At 36.1% G+C, this 20,601-nt stretch overlaps 1 protein-coding gene across 1 annotated transcript in view; it reads right to left on the bottom strand.

The window, feature by feature from the left end:
* The window catches only part of KLHL15 (kelch like family member 15), a 35,407-nt gene that overhangs the window by 10,409 nt on the left and 4,397 nt on the right, over positions 1 to 20,601 (bottom strand). The window contains exon 3 of the mRNA XM_058292172.1: positions 9,829 to 10,540. Coding sequence (XP_058148155.1) covers positions 9,829 to 10,533 — 705 coding nt within the window. The 5' untranslated portion in view covers positions 10,534 to 10,540. The remainder of the gene's footprint in view (positions 1 to 9,828; positions 10,541 to 20,601) is intronic.

Below are 20,601 nucleotides of genomic sequence, written 5' to 3' on the forward strand. Positions count from 1 at the left end.
ATGAGGAATGTTTCAACCCAAGAGAACTCAGGAGAAAAATAGCTACTGTTTTCAGAACCAGTAAGTGGAAGTTAGAAAGATTTTAGGCCAGTGTAAGGAAAAGTTTTTTAATTAGAACTGTCAAGGCAATGGATGCTCATTTTATTATTATTTGTAATAGCATAAAAACTGGCAACAACTCAAATATCTATCAGTAAGACATTGGATAAATTGGTATATACTATATGCAGTCATCGAAAATAATGAGGTTAATCTATATGCACTATCTGATACTCGAAATGTTAAATGAGAAAAACTAGAGAGCAGTATATATAATATTCTAACAAATAAAAATGGACTGTTTTAAATAATCAGCAGTGTATACAGGGAAAAACTTTTGTATACATGTACAACATACAGTTACCAGTGAGCTCTTGGGGAATTCGCCCTTTTTAGGTTCTACATAGGTCTTTTGGTTTTACAAGGACCATGTATCTCTTTTGTAGTCAGAAAAAAAGGTCTGCCTCTGAAGTCAGTGAGCATGTCACCACTGGACATATTCCAGGTAGGTGAAGAAGTGCTGGAGAAGATTCCAGTGTCACACCAAGGACAGGGCTAAATGGCCTGACAGCCTCCCACCTTCCAACCCCAGGCTCTTGTAGATTCCATCAAATTGGTCCAGCTTAACTCTTAGACATTTTCTAGTCTTTCATTTTATACCTGATATTCTGGCTCCTTTGTTCTCTCCCTATTCATGCTATTGTGTTCCTTTGAAACCTGGATTCCAAAGAGTATAACAGAATCACTTCAAATCTTTGTTAAAGTCCAAATAAAAGCTAAATATCTTTATCTAATTTGTTCTAAGCCCCCACTAATTTGTGTCTTTGATAGCTCATTTTTCCATACTAGGTCTTCTAACCAAGAAATTTAGTTCCTATTTCTCTCCACCAAGCTGAGAAGTTCTAGATCTGCCTTGCCCTTTTTCCAGAACTATTTATTACTCTAATTCTCCTCTAAAACCATACATTATCAATGAGCATAACCAGTTTTTCCTTTCATTATAGAAATGGGGAATTAATGCCTAACAATTCTGGACAAAGTAACTATAGATACATTCTACTTGAAAGCAAAAAGATTGGGGCTAAAACTTTCCATGTAAACGGAATCATTTAAAACTCATTAATAAAAAAAAACAAGCAAACAAACAAACAAAAAACTAAAACAAAACTCATTAATGAAGGGAGCCATCCAAAAAGAAACCTGTGGCTCACTTTTTCATAGGAAAAGTATTTCTCCCATTCATATCACAGTTTAACTATCTGTGTATCAGGTGCTCACAAAAGAAAGCGATATGGAAAGAATGACATTTCTTTCATGTTCTGAATTACTTTCCTAATCCTTTCATAGAATTTTTTAAAAACCTGTCTTGTTTTAAAATTTGGAAAGAATATAGTCCTTCATCACTTTTTTTGCTTCGATACTTTTAAAAAGTTGTGTTATGAAAGCATTTTGTCTTATTCTGAATACCAATAGCCAGAAAGTGCATTACCTCTTAGAAACAGTGATCTGAAAATTTAAATCACCCATTTCCTGCTCTAATCTTTTTTTGGTTTAATGTAACTGTGTGCATGCACATATGCATGTAGTTAGCAAGGGAGAAAATATGAGAAATGATTAATTCTGAACGTGGTTCCTGTAAATATATATTAAATCAGAGAAATAATAGCATGAGCCCATTTCCACTGGGCAAAAATTCTGTTTCTCCATTCACCATCAAAATGTTATATAACTCATATATTAAACTCCTAAGTTATTAAAGGTAATCTTTATATATCACTCTTCATTTTGAGAGAATTCAAATGTAATTTGCAATGAAATTAAAAGAGTCACATTCACAGAGCTTACTACCTTTACTTGACAAAAAATCTGAAATTTAAAAAAATCTACTAAAATTGACTACAATCTAAAATTATTTTAGACTTTCAGCTAGCCAACTTAAAATATTATTGGCTATTTCATCTTTTAGAATGAGTTTTAAAATGCCCAATACACTTATACTATACAAAAAGGGGGGGAAAATGCCTCTTATTTATCCATCAATGTCAGGCAGGAGAGGAACAGTCCCTGAACTCAAGATACCCGGTCTTGGGCTTGACACTGTTTCTAAGTCACTGTGAAACCTTGGATAAGCCTCCAGTTTAGATATTTTCCCTTTTATGAAAGAAATTAGTTGTATAAGCAGACAACTTTCGGGCCCTTTTCATATCCAAAAGGCTAATTTAATTCTCAGAATGGTGAATGTAAGGTATCACGTAGAAGACTGAGTCCTAGTTGTCAGTTTTCATCATCCCTTCTTTACTGTGACCCAATCTTCTCAAAAGAAATATCCAGAAACAAAGCATTTAACTGTCATGGGGCTCCACTTAAACCTAAGTTCTAAAACAAATTTATATCTCTGGGAACCACAGCTACATTCGATATGATTTCTATATTCAGTAAAATGTGGAGCAGGTCTTTTTATGTTGTATTGTAAAAGCATCTACCCTGGTATGAGGAATCTTTATAAAATCACGCTAAAAAGTAAAGCTTACACTGACTTATGTAAAACAAAAATCACAAAAAAAGTACAAATTACCCTTAATTAATCCCTATGTCCTGAAAAATTGAGTTAATGATCAGGAATCAGGCTATGAAAAAATTAGTTCATGCTAAACACAAATCCTTTCAGTAATATTGTAATCAGTCAAACACCAAAAGGTAAAGACAAAATTTAATAAGAATTTACCCATCTTCTCTTCTCCAAGCAGGCAAGAGGCTAAAATATTGAATTGAATCTCAGAGGTAAAGTGACAAGGGTGAAAGGCCTCTCAGGACAACACTCTAATAATTAGAATTTCAGCACAATTTGGTTAGTCCCTCTATACCTTCAACATTTACATAAAGTAAAAAATACGTAATTGAAATATAAATGTACTTAGAAAATCTAATTTCCTTCCAATTTTGGTGTAATAGTAATAGAGTACTATTAGAAATTAACAGTTTACAAGCCCAAAAAGGTAGAAAAGAAAGTAATTTTTGGGGAAGTGGATTTGGCTCAACTGATAAGAGCATCTGCCTTCCACATGGGAGGTCCAGGGTTCAAACCCAGGGCGTCCTGACCCGTGTGGTGAGCTGGCCCACGTGCAGTGCTAATGCATGCAAGGAGTGCTGTGCCATGCAGGGGTGTCACCTGCATAGGGAAGCCCTATGCGCAAGGAGTGCACCCCATTAAGGAGAGCCGCCCCGCACAAAAAAAATGCAGCCTGCCTAGGAATGGCGCCACACACACGGAGAGCTGACACAGCAAGATGACTCAACAAAAAGAGACACAGACTCCAGGTGCCGCTGAGAAGTGGACACAGAAAGCAGACAACTGGGGGGGAGGGGAAGGGAAGAGAAATAAATTAAAAAATTATAATAATAAATAAGTCTTTTTAAAAAATGTATTTTTTAAAAAAGATTTAAGACCACCTTTTATTATCTGATTATGCCAGTAATTAGATGGTACAACTTACTTTTTGAATTCACAGTTTATAGGGAGTTTTCCCTCCTATTTATGGAAATAATCTCAACTATGTAAATAATTTTATTTATAAAAATGGTAGGGCAGAAGGAAAGTCAAATAAAAGGCTTAATCATAAGACTAACTTCTGAAGATTCTCTAACAATGTTTACCTATGACAAGTGGAGTTCTCTGGATAAAGAATAAATTTGAGACTTCAGAATTTAAACTACTTTCTTAATAGCTAAAGAAAAATCAACTATAAAATCTTAAATGCAAAGCTGATCTAATGTATTGTTTTTTATTTTTATAGGATTTTAAAGACTTTTCCCTTTGGAAAAATGATTTTTATTATAATTTGACGATACTTTACATATTAATACAATTTCTAAGGAGATCATTGGTATGCTGAGTCTTACCTTATGCATATTTATGACACTGAAGATGCCCTGGGTTCAAAAATATTAAAATGTCACTGTACTAAAGAATCAACATATGGATATTTTAATGAATAATTTAATTTTGCAAACATTTTTTCTGCACTAAAGTCAAGTGTAATACGCATTTTGCCAAATACATATTTACTTCATAAAATGTTTTCAATAAAGCAATAATTGTCTTTTAAAAACCAAAATACCAAAGAGAGCAAAGTTTAAACTATTTAAATCTTCATATCACTGAAATTTAGAATGACAAATGTCAAGCCTTATCTCTGCAAAGAACATCAGAGCTAGTATAAAAACATGCCACAGATACCTGCATAAGTAAAAACTGAAACTGTGGTCTAGTTTTCAAACTAGGACTCTACTACAGATTAAAAAAATGAATCATAGGAAGAATTTTTTTATATCAAAACATATTGAAATGATTTTTATTTTTATTTTTTTAATTTTTTTTGTGGGCTGAGAGTTTATTTTTTTATTCATCTTTTAAAAATATTAATAGGAAGAATTTTTAAACTACATCAAAAGACAAGATCCTTCAAAAATTTATTTTCAGATTTGATTATTACAGTGAAAACCTCAGAATTATGCTTTTGCATCTTAAAAATTTCCCCACATCTTATACTTTTCTCAATGCCATTAAATTGTTCAGGCTATAATATTTCGTTCAATGCAAACACATTAGAATTTTTACAACTCTAACAACTTCTAAACCAAGCAGGCTGAGCCCCAGGATAACTACACGCTTCCTGCATCTGACATCTGCAAAAGGAAGCCCCCAGGATCAGGAAGCAAGCAGACTTGGGGTCCAGTATGGACAGTGCCATTTGTTCTGGGGTAAGATTCCTAGCCTTTCTGAGCATGTTTTCTTATCTATAAAATGGACATAATATATAAACTTTACTTATGCAGGCAGCATTCAGTGCATACCTGGCACATACATAGATATTTCAGATAAATGCTCTCACTGCCTCTAAAGAAGTCTATGAGAACATTTGGAAGCCCTGGTCTCCCTGATGGTTCCAGAAAGTACTCAGTGTAAGAGTCAAGACATCTGTTTTCAGCTGGGGAGAAAGTCCAGTAGAGGACTAGGAGAAAAGATAGTGCAAAAGAATAAACCCAAAGTTTTCAGCACAGCTACAGGGCATGATGTAGATCCCTGCAATCAGTGGGGACTCTTCCTTAGCAAGAGGCAAGACACTCTCTTTTGCCTTACTCTGATGCCCCTGCTCAGATCTGATCATTACCACCAAAGGAAGAATTAAAATATCCACCATGGATATATGTACAGTGGATATTTGTACAGTGGCTTTTTATTTTCCTGAGGCCAGAAAAAGGATTCTGAGAAAGATACTATATTCAAATAATGGGTATCTTTATCAGAAACTCCATGGAACAGTTTAAGTTCATTTAACAGTAATTGTAAGGAACATTTCAAAAGATAGAGACCCAGGAGAGAAGTTACATATGTAAAAAAGGCTGTTTACTATATGCATATGCAGAGTTTCTAACAAACAGCTCACAGGAAGCAGATTTGGCTCAACTGATAGAGCATCCGCCTTCCACATGGGAGGTCCAGGGTTCAAACCCAGGGCCTCCTGACCTGTGTGGTGAACTGGCCCACATGCAGTGCTGATGAGCACAAGGAGTGCTGTGCCATGCAGGGGTGTACCCCGCATAGGGAAACCCCATGTGCAAGGAGTGCACCTGCAAGGAGAGCCACCCCACGTGAGAAAAGCGCGGCCTGCCCAGGAGTGGCGCCGTACACAGAGAGAGCTGTCACAGCAAGATGACATAACAAAAAAGACACTGATTCCTGGTGCCCCTGACAAGAATGCAAGTGGACACAGAAGAACACACAGTGAATGGATACAGAGAAGAGACAATGGGGGGGGGGCGGGAATAAATAAAAATCTAAAAAAAAAAAACCCAGCTCATTTCCTGAACTTCTAGAGCAGCGCTGTGCAATAGAAATATAACTTGAACAATACATGCAAGCCAAGGTGTAATTTTAAATTTTCTAGTAGCCACAATTAAAAAATTAAAAAGGTAAAATTGAATAATATCTTTTATTTAACCCAAAATATTATCATTTCAACACATAATCAATATAAAAATTAGTAAAGTAATTTACAACCTTTTTGTCATTTCAGTCTTCAAAAATCTCAATAGCCACAAGTGGTAACCGTATTGGACAGCGCAGTTCCAGAGTCATAGACACACACTAATTTTTTATAAGAAATAAGCTTTCAATTTAATACTTTAGCTAGTTTTAATCCCAACAAACAGAAATAAAAGGGCTCTAAATTTTTTAAAAAGTGGGGAGGGAAATTTTATGAATCTCAAACATACACAGAGCAGTGTGAATAAAATTCTTAATGATTTTAGCCATATGACTGCACTACTCAGCTTCCTAATATGAAAGAATTTGAAGTTTGAACAGAGAGATGCTGTGTGGTTTTCTTCTGCCATTACAATATTTCTCCTATAATTGTTCCTAAAACACTTTGTCTCATAGCAATAATAAAACACAATGCTAAAAAAGTAGATGTGCTAACATAACAGGACACAAAAGGAATAGAGGACCTAAGTTAACACCTACATAAGGAAGTACTCAGATAAATCCAGAATGTGGGACACACCATGAGATGACTGGTGGGCTGGTCTTTTTTCAGAAGAAGGGAAAAAAAAAGGTGGGGAACTATTCTTTAGATTAAGAAAGACTAAATAGACATGATAACTAAAAGCAATACATAAACCTTCACTGGATTCTGGTACAATTTGGGGATAACTGGGAAAATTTTAATATGGGCTAGCTAGTATGAGTCTTACTGTTACTTTTACTAGGTGGAATGTTGGTATAGTTAGGTAGGGGAAAGTCCATATCCTTAGGAGAGGGATGCTTAAGTATTTATGGGTAAGGTGTCATGTTACAAAGGTTCAGGAAAGAAAAACAATTCTATTGAAAGCAAGTATGGCAAAAAATTAAGAGTTCTTCAATCTGGTGTTTGTTACACAAGTGTCTGTTATACTATTCTTTCCATTTTTTGTATGTTTGAACATCCTCATGACAAATGGAAAAAAGGAGACAATTCTGGATTAAGAGGGACATAACGTGTTGTGTGAATCCTGATTAAATCCTGGTTCATGAATTACAGCTAAAAAAAAAGGTTTCTCAGGACAACTGAGAAAATTCTACAAATTGGCTATTACATGACATTAAAGAATTACCATTAATTTTCCTAGTGTGACAATGGCATTATGGTTATGTAGGAGAATATCCTTACTCTTGGAGATGCTTGCTGAAGTATTTAGGGGTGAAGTGTCATACTGTCTACAACTTTCTTTGAAAGGGTTTAACAAAAAACAAAACTAATTATGCATACAGACATACATACCCCCTACCGGTCTAGCTAGCTAAAGCAAATATGGCAAAATATTAACAACTAGTAACCTACATGGAGATTTCTGGGTGATCATTTTACTATTCTTTCAACTTTTCTGTATGTTCAGAAAATCTCATAATAGGAAATTTTTAAAAGTTTAAAGCTAAAAATAAAGAAAAAGCACATACCAAAATTCCATTTTTCTAAATTTCAGCAAATGGGATAAAATCACAACTCAAAACTGCCTCCACTTTTCCCCAGGTAGATTCTCTTACTAAAAAAGGACCAGCAAAGATGTAACATATATCTTTATGCTACATGTGCCCTCTCTGGTGTGGTGCATATATAGTGGATGTTAAAATGTCCTCTTGTTTCTGCAGTGTGCTGAGTATAGGAGGAGAAAAGAGAGAGAAAAAAAAAATGGGCCCTATTTTCAAGGAGCTCAAAACAGTATGGTGTAAAATATTCTAAATTCTCCCCTTTTCCTAACCAAATTTTCCTTTTTTTTTTTTTGGTAAATGAGTTTTTGAAGTTTTATTTCTAGAGATGATCTATAAGTCCCAAATCTGCCTCAGTGTTTTTCGTTACTTAGAATACAATAGATTCCTTTGATAAACATTAAAATCTCACATATCACTAAGGCAAGAATATTTACTATCTTCTGTATTTGTCTTATTAGGATTTGATTACTAAAAACTGAACTATTTATATTACATTACAAAAAAATTCAGATTTCTCTATGGCCTGATCCTTATAAGTTTTCCTAAGAAATTAACTCAAGAAGGACACCTTAACAACATTTTTATTCTGATGAGACTCCCAATACCTGGCCAATGGACAATAAATATGCCTGAGGCTGAATATGCAAAAGCAATCCATCAGTGGTACCAGTGATATTTTATACAATTTACAAAATTACCCGACAGTATTAACTTTCAACCAACTGTCACAATCTTCTGCCTTAATCTGATAATTGGAATATAAAAAGTTTCTTCCTGATCACTTAAAAATCATTTACTGCTATCAATTATCCAAAATATTTTCCCACAAGGGGGGAAATATTATTTTCTATTTCACGAGTACTTCCATCTAGACTGAAGTTGCAGGGGTTTTGTTTGTTTTGGTAGTAGGAAAGCATTTGCATTAAATGTATAAAGACAAAACAGGGCTCCCCAGGGAAAGAGAGCAATAAAAACAATAGTAAGAAACAAAATCAAAACATCACGTACAAATGATTTACATAGTTGATGTGGGGCTGATTATCACTGAACAAAGAATAATTAAGAAATGTATTTAGTTTCAATTACTTCTACCAAATCAATACATCGCTAGAATAAAGACAAAATCCCATAAAACTGAGTTCTCTATGAAAAATATTAAGTTGACATTTCACAGCATTTCAGAGGGGAGAAAAAAAACCAAACATGCCAAACTGCTGGGTGTTACTCAACGGTGCAAATTTGTTTATTTTTCAAATGGTGTAAACAACTCTCCTCTGTAAATATTATATTTTTATCACCAGGTCTGGTAACTAAAGTTGAGGAATTGTTTAACATAAAGGGTATCTATACCAAAGTTTTAAATGTGCTTTCTAGAAAGAAGAAAAGATGTAAGAGGTAAACAGAGCCCCAGAGGTAACCATGTGATTAGAAACCAATTAAGTTAAGCAATTACTGAAACTGCTTTCTCTCCTTTGGGCAAGAAAAGATCACAAGTGAGACTGATATAAAAATGAAAATGCTTACATGTAAAAAGGCCAAGGCTGTCTTGGAGAGAGACTATTTAAGATAGCAGAACTATGAAAATGGTAAAATATGTGCAGGGATGTTTGATCAGTTTAGACAGAGGATTTATAGTCTATTGGTTTAGAAAGGACAAACAATGTTTTCAGACATATCAAATAGGTTTTCATGGTCAAAGTTAGTTAGCATTCACAGTGAAATGGGGAAAAACAGAACTAGGTGGAAAGTAGGAAGGAAAATTGCTACTGGTGCCTAATGGTTTTCAAGAGCTATTTCATACATCCTTACTCAGTCATTTTAGAGGAATAAGAAATTGTATTAAGGTACATTATTCAGAACTATAAAACTCCTCTCAACTTCAATTTCAGCATGTATTATTCAAATTTGTTTTTACAAAAAGGGACAGCTAGCCTGATCCGGTTCAGATTTAATTACTTTGTGAAAAGAAAAGCTGAAGCAAACTTTCAATAGTTTGGGTTAAATAATAACCCTTCAACTTTAAAAGTACTTTAAAATGAAACTACACTACCACCTACCTGGTTCATTTTTCACCCACAAAACGTGTTTTAAAAACCTAAATGCACGAACTACAACAAGTTAGTCTTCTTATACATAAACTATTCTTACTATTTCATTCTCTTTTTGGCTCCTGACCAGTCTGAGAATCTTATCTATAAAGACATACTACTGCCTTAACTAAATGACGAGTCCTGTCTATTGCTTTCAAATGCACTAACCTTCTCAAAAACACTGGATGGTGTCATCAAACAAAACCTGATGTTCTGAATGATGGTATCGGTATGTCTCCAGCGTCTTCTATCATGCCGCAGCCAAGACTGCACAGCCTCGTACAGCTCTATCTCTGGGAACCTGCTCAGATGATCATTATCCAAATAAGACATGAGCTTCTCAAAACTTAGATAGGACAAGAAGTCAGGCCTGGACATGAGTGGCACAAAGTTGTCTAGCAGAAAGGCGTCCAACTTCTCCCTGACTCCCTCGATGTTTACACCGAAATCATCTAAGAGTCTCATAATTTCTGCACAATTTTCTAAGCAGATTTTCGCTAATAGGAAAGAGCAGCAGAACTTCACCACTTCTATAAGTTGGACATACATGGCAGCCTGTAGAATCTCATGAACAGTATTCATACTCAGTTCTATAGTTCCATAGTACATAAATTGCAGGACGTGGCTGAAACCAGTAGCAGTTAGACCTTTTAAATGGATTTTGTCCTGATCTCGCTCCCTCATGTCAGCAGTAAACATAATCCTGAAGTAATCACTCTGGGTGGCCAGGAGTGCTTTATGGGCCTGGAACTGATGATCTTCAATGACCAGAGTGACATCAAGAAGCAATCCCTCCTCATACAGTGCTCTGAACCCAGCAGAGACACTGGTGTCATGGATGGACGAACAGAATCCTTCCACGTCCCCTGCCATGAATCACCTGGAAAAAAAGTAATCAAAGAAAACCGTGTTAATCATTTCCATCCGTTCTGAAGACATGATTAACCTAGAGCTTAAACAATTTTTATAATTATCTCATTTCCACTGCCTAAGTCCTAAATGTACAAGCCCTTTGGGAGAAGTCAACATAAAGGTTTGCAGGGTAATGTTTTTGGCTTCCGTATCTGGGGGGAAAATCTGTGAAATATCTACCAAACAATGGCAAATTGTTAACTTACAAACCATATATATCTTATGGATCTCAAAGTGTTCATCGAACTTAAACATGACCCCAAACTTGTGACACAAAAAAGGTCTCACAGCTAAATGCTAAATTTTAAGAGACAAAAAAGGAATTAAACCACACTGACCTCAAAACTCCTTCTAGAAATTTATCCAAAGGAAAAATCAGATAAATATGCAAAACTGTACCTACATAAGAGTTTTTTCTTTGTAGCTTTATAATAAAAATTGGAAAATATTCAAAAGCCCAACAATAGATTATTAAATATGCACGGTCCTATAATGTACTACTTACTATAACTGTTAAAAATGATGGCAATAATCAACCTTTATGACAGAGAATATCAGATGTTACTATGTGAAAAAACAAGCAGGCAACCACAGTATATCCAGTATATTTTCAAAAACACGCTTACATAAGAAAAAGTCTGGATGAATATATACCAAAATGATGTCTCTGGATAGTGGGATTTCAGGAGATTTTGAGGTTCTTCTTTTCCTTTTTACTTATCCCATTAGCTTTACTTTTAAAAACAATGATTATGTATTACTTATATATTTAAAATATAAACATAGTTTTTAAAGGAAATTAAACTACATATTTGCATATCAAAGAAAAGAGGCTAAGATAGTGGAATTGTAATTATATCTCTTAAGTAAAGCAAAATAAACTAATTCAATCTATTAGACTATTTATGAAGCAAAGTAATTTTCTCCTTTTCACACGATACCGCCCCCTAGACCATCTATCCTCTCTCAGTTCTCATCCTCATACAGCACCAAGCTTCCTCCCTGATGACCTCCCCCATCCTCCAATTCCCTCCCAACCTTTTCCACTGTGCCCTGTGGAACCTTGTTCCAATGTAAACAAACTCCCCTATATGCTCATGTTAGACACAGAAAGGACCCTCCACCCCGATTTAAGTAAGACAGAGTTTTCCTCAAAGTCACAACTTCCAGGCCTCCTGCTTCCTATCCCTATCCCCAGCAGCACCTATCCTAGGGGGTAAAAAACCCCACTCTTCTATAGCTTACAGACCTACTTTCTAACCTTCTCTTAGCTTTCTATTTTCTAAAACTTGCCCTTTTGCTCAGAAAAAATTCCCATCTTTTATTCCCCCTTATCACTTATTATATATAGACCTCCTGATCAATTCCACATTTATAGTCATCTTCTTCACCTTTCAAATGTGCACATAAGATCACCCGTCCAACAACCAATCCAGTGTCCACATAGAAGAGGTGGCATTGGATTGGGAAAAGTGGACATAATGGACAAAGGGTATGGGGAAAGGCAGGAAGAGATGAGAGGTGGAGGCGTCTTCGGGACATGGAGCTGCCCTGGATGGTGCTTCAGAGGTAATCACCGGACATTGTAAATCCTCACAGGGCCTACATGATGGAATAGAGGAGAGTATGGGCCATGATGTGAACCAATGTATATGAGGTGCAGAGGTGCCCAAAGATGTACTTACCAAATCCAATGGATGTGTCATGATGATGGGAACGAGTGTTGTTGGGGGGGGGAGAGGGGGGGTGGGGGGGTGGGGTTGAATGGGACCTCACATATATATTTTTAATGTAATATTATTACAAAGTCAATAAAAAAAAAAAAAAAAAAAAAGATCACCCGTCCAAATCCCAAGAGTAACAGTTCCCTAATCACCTCAACTCGTGCAACTTTGCCCTTACTCCAGTTCTAAACCCTACTCCCAAACTCCTCAGACCTTGCCATGATCCAGAACTATTTTACTTTTTTTAACTTAGAGTACATAAATGCTACATAAAAATATAGGGGATTCCCATATTCTCCCTCTCCCCACACCTCCCACATTTTCCCACATTAACAACATCCTTCATTAGTGTGGTACATTCATTACAATTGATGAACACATTTTGGAGCATTGCCAATAAGCACGGATTAAAGTTTACATTGTAGTTTAAACTCTCTCCAGCACAATTTTGTAGGTTACGGCAAGATATGCAATGTCCTGTATCTGTCGTTGTAATGTCATTCAGGACAATTCCTAAGTTCTGAAAATCCCCCCATATTATACCTGTTTTTCCCTCTCCCTGTCCTCAGAACCTCCAGTGGCCACTGCCTCTACATCAATGATATAATTTCCTTCCAGAACTGGTCTTAACTACCAACTTCCTGCTCTGTGGCTTACCCTTCCTCCTCTCTTTTCACTTGGTCTATCATCTAACTCTCTCCCTCTCCAACCTAGATCTTCTGATACCTCAGAGCAACAACTCTCTTGCCAGGGCCTTCATTACCCTTGCCCCTTTGCCTGTCCTCTGTAACTGCCCTGCTAACCTAAAACTATATTAACTGGTATTGTTATAAACTTATGGGCCTTTAATCTCAGGTAGACCTTCAGTGCCTATTGGCATTTTTTTCCCTTTCAACACTTATGAGGGAATTCCCTGCTGATATACGCTGATGCACAATGAGAAATGTTCCAAACTGAGGACAAGTCTCTGGGATACTACAGCCATTTTTAAAGTATTATCTGGAATACCTTGAAACCATGTGTTTGAGTTATTTGATGACGTGCTATCTAGACTGTGCCAGCCTAGAAAAAGGCAATCGAAGGATGTGGCAGCCAACATCTATAGCTCTTAATCCTGTTGGTGAAAATGCTGGGACCAAATCTCCTAAATTCACTCCTTTCCTTGGCTGGGCCTTTGGATGGACATTACAGCAACTGGCAGCGTGGCTGACTACAGTCACATACTCTACCTCCTTCATCGGGGAGGCTGTCACTGCCAATCTCACCACTCTAATTACCAATGCCTCCTCCCTTATTTAATAGAAGGATGAGTACTTCTGTGTGCCAGGCACTATGGTAGGTGTGTAGGTATGTGCCTTTCAGGAATGCCCTCTGTATCTTGGATTTGGAAGAGCCCTCTGTAACTGAGAGGAAAATGCAGCTGCTAAAGGCATCACATCTCCACTCTTGTGAGTAGGTTATCGCTAGTTTTCACTATTTTATTTCATCAATATGTTGCCATATTAACTCATTAACTCAGCAGTTATCCCAGTCTGAGATTATCTCAGAAAACCATGTTAATAAATAAGAAAAAAGTCTGAGAGGACAATATACCAAAATGTTAAAAATGGCTATCTTTGGATAGTAGAATATCAGGCAGTTTTACTTTTTTTCCTTTTCTGCTGATGTGTTTTCTAATTTATCTACAATCAAAGTGCATTCTTGTTTTAAAAAAAAGGGAGAAAGAAAGAAAGAAAAGAAAAAGTTCATGAAAAAAATATGTAAAGAGCCCCTACTTGCCAAATTCAACAGTTAAATTCTAGTCCCTTTTTTCTCTGGATCTTTCTGCAGCATAATTTACTTCCTTGGCTCATTGTGCTCTCGGCTTCATGACACCATTCTCTCCTAATTCTCCTCCTGTTCTTGGACTGCTTCGTGAACTCATTTTTCTTGTTTAAGGGGTACCTTAAACACTGGTTTTCCCTGGGGTTCTGTTCTTGCCCACTTTCTCTTACCATCAAAACAATGTGCTCTCCTTAAAGGATCTCATCTAAACCGATGGTTTGTACCAATGCCTACTTCTATCAATACTTGGACAATCTCTATTAAATCTCTATCCTTATTACAGTCCTATCTACATCGAACTGCCTATTAGACATGTCTCCTGGATGCCCCACAGGGCAAAAACTGATGTCTGAAACAGAATCATAATTCTACCCTCCCCCCAAACAGTTTTTTCTTTTGTATTCCCCATCTTATCAAGGGCATACTAGGTGTATAGACATCCATTTGTCCCTAACCTGGCTTTAAGTCCTATTGATTCTAACACATATTATGTTCACTTATCTGAGACAGCATATACACAAGACGAAATTAATATCAAATTTTTATTAGTACTCCATTCATCAAAAAGCAATCTATGGGAACTCTATTTTTCTGTAAACCTACAACTTTTCTATTTTAAAAATACTTTAAAAAAGTGATCTACTTTCAATCTACTTTCATTTCATTTCAATTACAGACGAGGGCTGTCTATAATTCAAAAAATAAACTTAAAATCTATTTGAGACACTGTAATCAATGCTTGGCAGAACTACTTTACTAACACATTCAAAATTAAAGTGAGCTATTCATTTGGTCTTATTTATCTGAATTATTTTTAAAGGTAAAATTAACGAGCTTAGAATTTTCCAAGTGATAGAAGGCATATGTACACAAATAAATGTACTGGGAACAAAAGAACACTATACACAATGTAGTGTTCTGATTAATCAAGCATTCTGGTTAGAAGAGGGCTATTAACATCACACTAATTATCAATTTTCAAAATAATCAGAAAAAACACAAATTAAACTGTATGAAAATTTTGCTATTTTATCATTTTTTCTCAACATCTTGGATACCAATTATCACTCTGACTGTCAAGATACATTGGTCACATGTACTGGAGATTTAATAATAGAAGGCTGAACATAAGTGTTCATATACTTGAGAGTAGTACTGCTTTGTGTTTCATTAATCTGTTATTTTGACAGTGCCTAAAACACCATATATTTCACTTCTTGTCAAAGCATCCCTCTCTATTCAACAGTTATCACAGACATCTGAAAATACCTCAAACAGCTAATATTCACCTTTCTGAAAAACACACCATGTAAAGGAAATTTTGTAAAGGAGCTACTAGGCTCTCTTGCACTCTCTCTCTCTCAAAAAAAAAAAAAAAAGCAATTCAGGATCCAGATACTCACTATGGTGAAAACATCATACAGCAAAGAAGGGGGATGGGGTGGGGTATTGGTAAACTGTAAGTCAAAAGACCCCAAAGATGTAAGGACAGCTCCTGCCTGAGTGCCCAAATGATCTTCGGTGGACTCCCAGCCCACCAAGGTAGATTCCTAGCAGGCAGACTTCCAGTGTGATCCTTTCCCCGGTCACGTATGGTCAGACTGGATAGGAAATATGAATCACGATGAACACCCTTTTCTCAAAAATTTAGAAATGCAGAGGGGAGAGAAAGGGAGACATGCGCTCACTGTGTATGGCTGGAACCGGAAGTGGAACATGTTAAAGAGAAGCCGTGGGCACCAACTTCTGCCATGTGGGCTGAGTATCAGGGAAAGCCAGTCAACTGAGAAAGAAGAATAATGCAGTTGTGCAGAGAGAAGCCAAGAAAGGATAGGGAGTGCTCCCTAAGGCCTGCATTTTGCCAGTGCTTAGACCTAGCTCTATTCCTACCTTTGGGTTCAGAGAGAAGAAATGCCCCCTTTTTATTACCTTAGATCCGGGGTTCTTAAAACATTTTTTCTTCCACAGACCCCTTTGCCAGTCAGGTGAAAACCACGAACCCCTTACTAAGTCCACATATAATGTGTATTACTTAAGAAATATATCACATCCACACCAACATGTCCCCATAAGAATAATCCTTTTTTGAATTTCAATTCAAGCTCACGGACCCTTTGTTAAGAACTCCTGTCTTAGATTGAATTTTCCTTCTAATAATCAAGGGTCCTAACTAATACAATTTTGAAACAGAAATAGCTACACTTTGATTATATTACTCAAATTTTCTTGGTCATGTCTTTGTACCTGTAAAGTGATGGCATTAAACATGACCTCAAAACTCTTTTTAGCATAAAATTCTCATTTTTTTCTCCTACCTTTTATATGATTTTACAGATGTGTATATCTACTTATATAGTATGCAGAGTAAATAAACTATTACTAATTTTTAGTCTCAGCAGTGCATTGATGTTTACCTGATCTAAACTGACTTCTAAAACTAATGTGACAGCTGAGACATAAACAGTAATTTCTTACCTATATGAAAAAGCTTAGTGCATCTATCAACAATAGCTTTAGAGCTACAGCAGTATTTTAATAGTTTTATGGGAAGCATGTATGAAAGTAGAAAAAAATGAAATACTCAAGGATTAACGGACCAATATGATACAGTCTTTAGACAGAAGCAGTGAGGTAAGAGTACAAGTGAGGAGTCAGATGCCTAGGTTTGAATCCTGGTTCTGCCTCTTATTAGCTGTGTGACCCTGGAACACACTTTTTAGCTTCTCTGTGCTTTAATGTCTTCGTCTGTGAAATGGGGATACTAATATTAGGAAAACCTATCTCATAGATAGCCATTAGGAGTAAATGAGTTAATACAGGTAAAGCACTTAAAAAAATACAGGGCCCTTAAGTACTCCATGATATTAAGCCTTATCATCCCTTTGCTTGGTGCTAAGGGAGCCAATATCATAAATTTGACCCTTTAATGGTCAAGTTAACTTCTAAGAACCCCTTCTCCCTAGTAACAGCACTTTTAATCCTAGCCCACACCTTCTCATATAAAGTCTTTTTCGGGACCCAGCCCAACTTTAATTTGACAGATGAAGAACTTTAAGGTCCAGAGAACTGACTTTTTATTCAAGATCACACAACTAGTTAGAAACAGAGTTTAAGTCTAGAATCTGATTTGTGGAACATACAAAATAGTGTGGTTGGAAAGAGCAAAGCCTTTGAAATCAGCGCACATACTAATACTTAGCACCTGTATGACCTGGAAAAAATTAGTTAACTTCCTAAACTGGGTTTCTACCCATATATTAAACACCATCACTATCATCCCCTTACTAAATTGGGTGCTGACTAAATGGATTAATGCAAGTAAAACATCTAGCCCAAAGCAAGGCACCCTACCAGAGTTCAATCAATGCTGGCTTCCCTCAGCTCCTACACTTTGATTTATTGGACTTACTCCACTCAGCTAACATGGAGTTGAAGAAGGTCAACCACCACAACATGGAGCCTAGAGTGTCTACAACTGGAAGCGGGAGGAGTGCATCCAGTACCCATATGGAATCTAAGCCCTCACTTGACATAGATGTGCAATGGACACAACCAATCCAATGCCCACAGAGAAAATGTGGAATGGGTGTGGGAACGGTAGCCATGGTGGCTGCTGGGTGTGGGGAACGGGAGGAAGAGATGAGATGTGGAGGTGTTTTCGGGACGTGGAGTTGTCCTGGATAGTGCTTCACGGACAATTACGGGACATTATAGATCCCCCCAGGGCCCACTGGATGGAACGTGAGAGAGTCTGGGCTATGATGTGGACCATTGACTATGGGGTGCAATGATGCTCAGAGATGAACTTACCAGGTGCAATGGATGTGTCATGATGATGGGAGAGAGTGTTGCTGTGGGGGGAGTGGGGGGCGGGGGCGGTGGGGTTGAATGGGACCTCATATTTTTCATAATGTAATTTTAAAAAATAAATAAATAAATGATTTTTTAAAAAATGCTGGCTTCCCTGGTTCAATTCTTATCTAATGTTTTTCACCCACAAGACCGCAGGGATTTGAGACCCCTCAATATCCTCTTTACAGACCCCACTCCTCCCTAGTGGTTTATTACAATGCAGGTATAAGAGATCAGGAGATGTACTGGTAGTTAAAACACTTGACTTCATTTCACAATGGCACTGTTCTCCATTTTTTCTCTCTTTGCACAAGTATAATTTTCTAGCCTTGGAAATGGGCTTCTCAGACTTTTTTTGAATTAACCAGAGTACAGAGCTACTCTATACCTGTGCTGTTCAAAATGGAAGCCACTAGCTATGGGGCTATTAAGCACCTGAAATGTGACTAGGCCAAATCGAGGTGGGCCTTAAGTGTAAAATAAACACCAAAGCTTGAAGACTCAGTACAAAAAAAAGAATATAAAATATCCATTATATATATATTTTATATTGATTGTTGAAATCACATTTTAGATATACTGGGTTAAATAAAATTAATCTCACCTGTCTTTTTTTACTTTTTTTTTCCTGCACTACTAGAAAATTTTAAATTACATATGTGGCTTGCATTGTATTTCTATATATTCTGTATTTCTGATCTATAACATCAATGTTAAAGGCATCAAACAACCAAACTTACAGATGAACACGTGAAACAAAACCAGGTTTGTTCACAAACCATACCCTGGAAGTTACAAAGAAAAGAAAAACAATGACTTAGAATGAGGCTTAAATTAAAACAAAACAAAAACACACGTAAATAAATAAAAAATAACTAGAAAAAGGAAAGTGTAGGAAGAAAACAAAAAGCATAAAAAAATCTTATGCATAAGAATTCTCTAAATACAGAATGATACCAATTTAAGGAAGAATTAATAATTATGAGAACTAATCATTGTACAACTAACAGAGAATTTAAATAAGAACTTTATAAATCAATGAGGAATGGGGAAAAAAATCCTTTAAGAGACTTAAAGACATTTACTGACATACAAAATGTGCAATGTATAGAAATTCTGTATCCTCACTTTTCAAAATGGATTATCAGATTAAGGAAAACTGTGGCTTATAAACCTGTATATAAATATGGAAAACTTCTACACTTGGCCTTCAGAATTTCAAAGAGAAGGTTTTTTCGAAACGGTAACAACCTCAATTAGACTAAATGACAAGGCAAAGTTATACTACTAGGAAAGAAGTATTTAAGAGTGTCTTGTTTTGTAAGCTTGGCACTGACTAAAGAAAAAAGAAAGACTTATATTTTCAATGCATAAAAATGATTACTATAGTAATTCTCAAAGTGTGGTCCAGGGACAACTGAGGTCCCAATCCCCTAAAAGGGCCATTGTGAGGTCAAAACTATTTTCATAAGAATAAAAAAAGTTATTTGTCTTCCTCTCATGAGTAGAGGCTACATGATATAGGATATTGCGACAGACTGAATACAGAAGCCGATGAGAAGCCCACTGTCTTTTATTAAGCCAGACCATAACAAAAAGATGTAAAATGATGCCACTTTTCTCGCCAAGTTTTTATTGCTTTGGAAAATAGCTATTTTTTTACTAAAATGTTACCCTGTAATGGGATTATTATTACTTTCTAAAATGAATTTTTAAAATTTCCCAGTTTTAATTTCTAAGATGGTAAGTAGAAGTAGATATAACCCACATAAAACACAAACTCTTTGGAAGCCCAGTAATTTTTAAGCGTATAAAGAAGTCGAGAGAACGAAAGGCTTAAGTATCACTGAAAGTATGGTAAGAGATAAATGGCAACATGCACACGCACACACATATACCTACACAAAACAACCTCTTCTCATCTCTGTCCTAGAAGACTATTGCTACTATCACAGAAATTTCTAACAGTCCAAACTCTCTGGTGACCAGTAATGGAAGATGTCTGGTGGGGGTAAAATTGGACAGGAAATTAAAGGCAAAGAAATTAAATATTTCCTTTTCAGTTAGAAGGCAGTCATTTGGACATGAAGGCAAAAATCTAAGAAATTAAATAGAAGATGTTCCAAAATTAACTAGCCTCCATGTTTATGCCATAAGCAATAATCTGATGCTTTCACATTCCTCCCACAGCTACTTGAAAATTCATACAAAACCCTAAGCTATTCAGTACAAAAGCTAGATTCTCAGAGGTTGCTATAATACACTGATTTTCAGTTTTTAAAAAATTTATTTCATACTAGCTTCATCCTCAAACTGTTATCCTACTAAAAGTGATGACTATGCAGAAAATGACATACTTGCTTATTAAAGAGAATGCAAGGCTTACTACGGATAAAAATAGAATGATTTCTGAGTCATAAAATTTCTCATAATTTCTGTAACGTATAAAGTAGAAAATTTAAATTCAACAGTCTCAAAGTGGCCAACTCCTCAAAGTGCCAATCTAAAGGGAAAGAAAATTTTGAAAGGAGACTATGAGCACACACTCAGATACACTACTCAAACTGAGAAACAACTGTTTAATATGAGAGAAAAGGCTGCATAAGTTAACTTTAATTTGTTTAATTCT

The sequence above is a fragment of the Dasypus novemcinctus genome, chromosome X, assembly GCF_030445035.2.
Source record: "Dasypus novemcinctus isolate mDasNov1 chromosome X, mDasNov1.1.hap2, whole genome shotgun sequence".
Classification (NCBI taxonomy): Eukaryota; Metazoa; Chordata; class Mammalia; order Cingulata; family Dasypodidae; genus Dasypus; species Dasypus novemcinctus.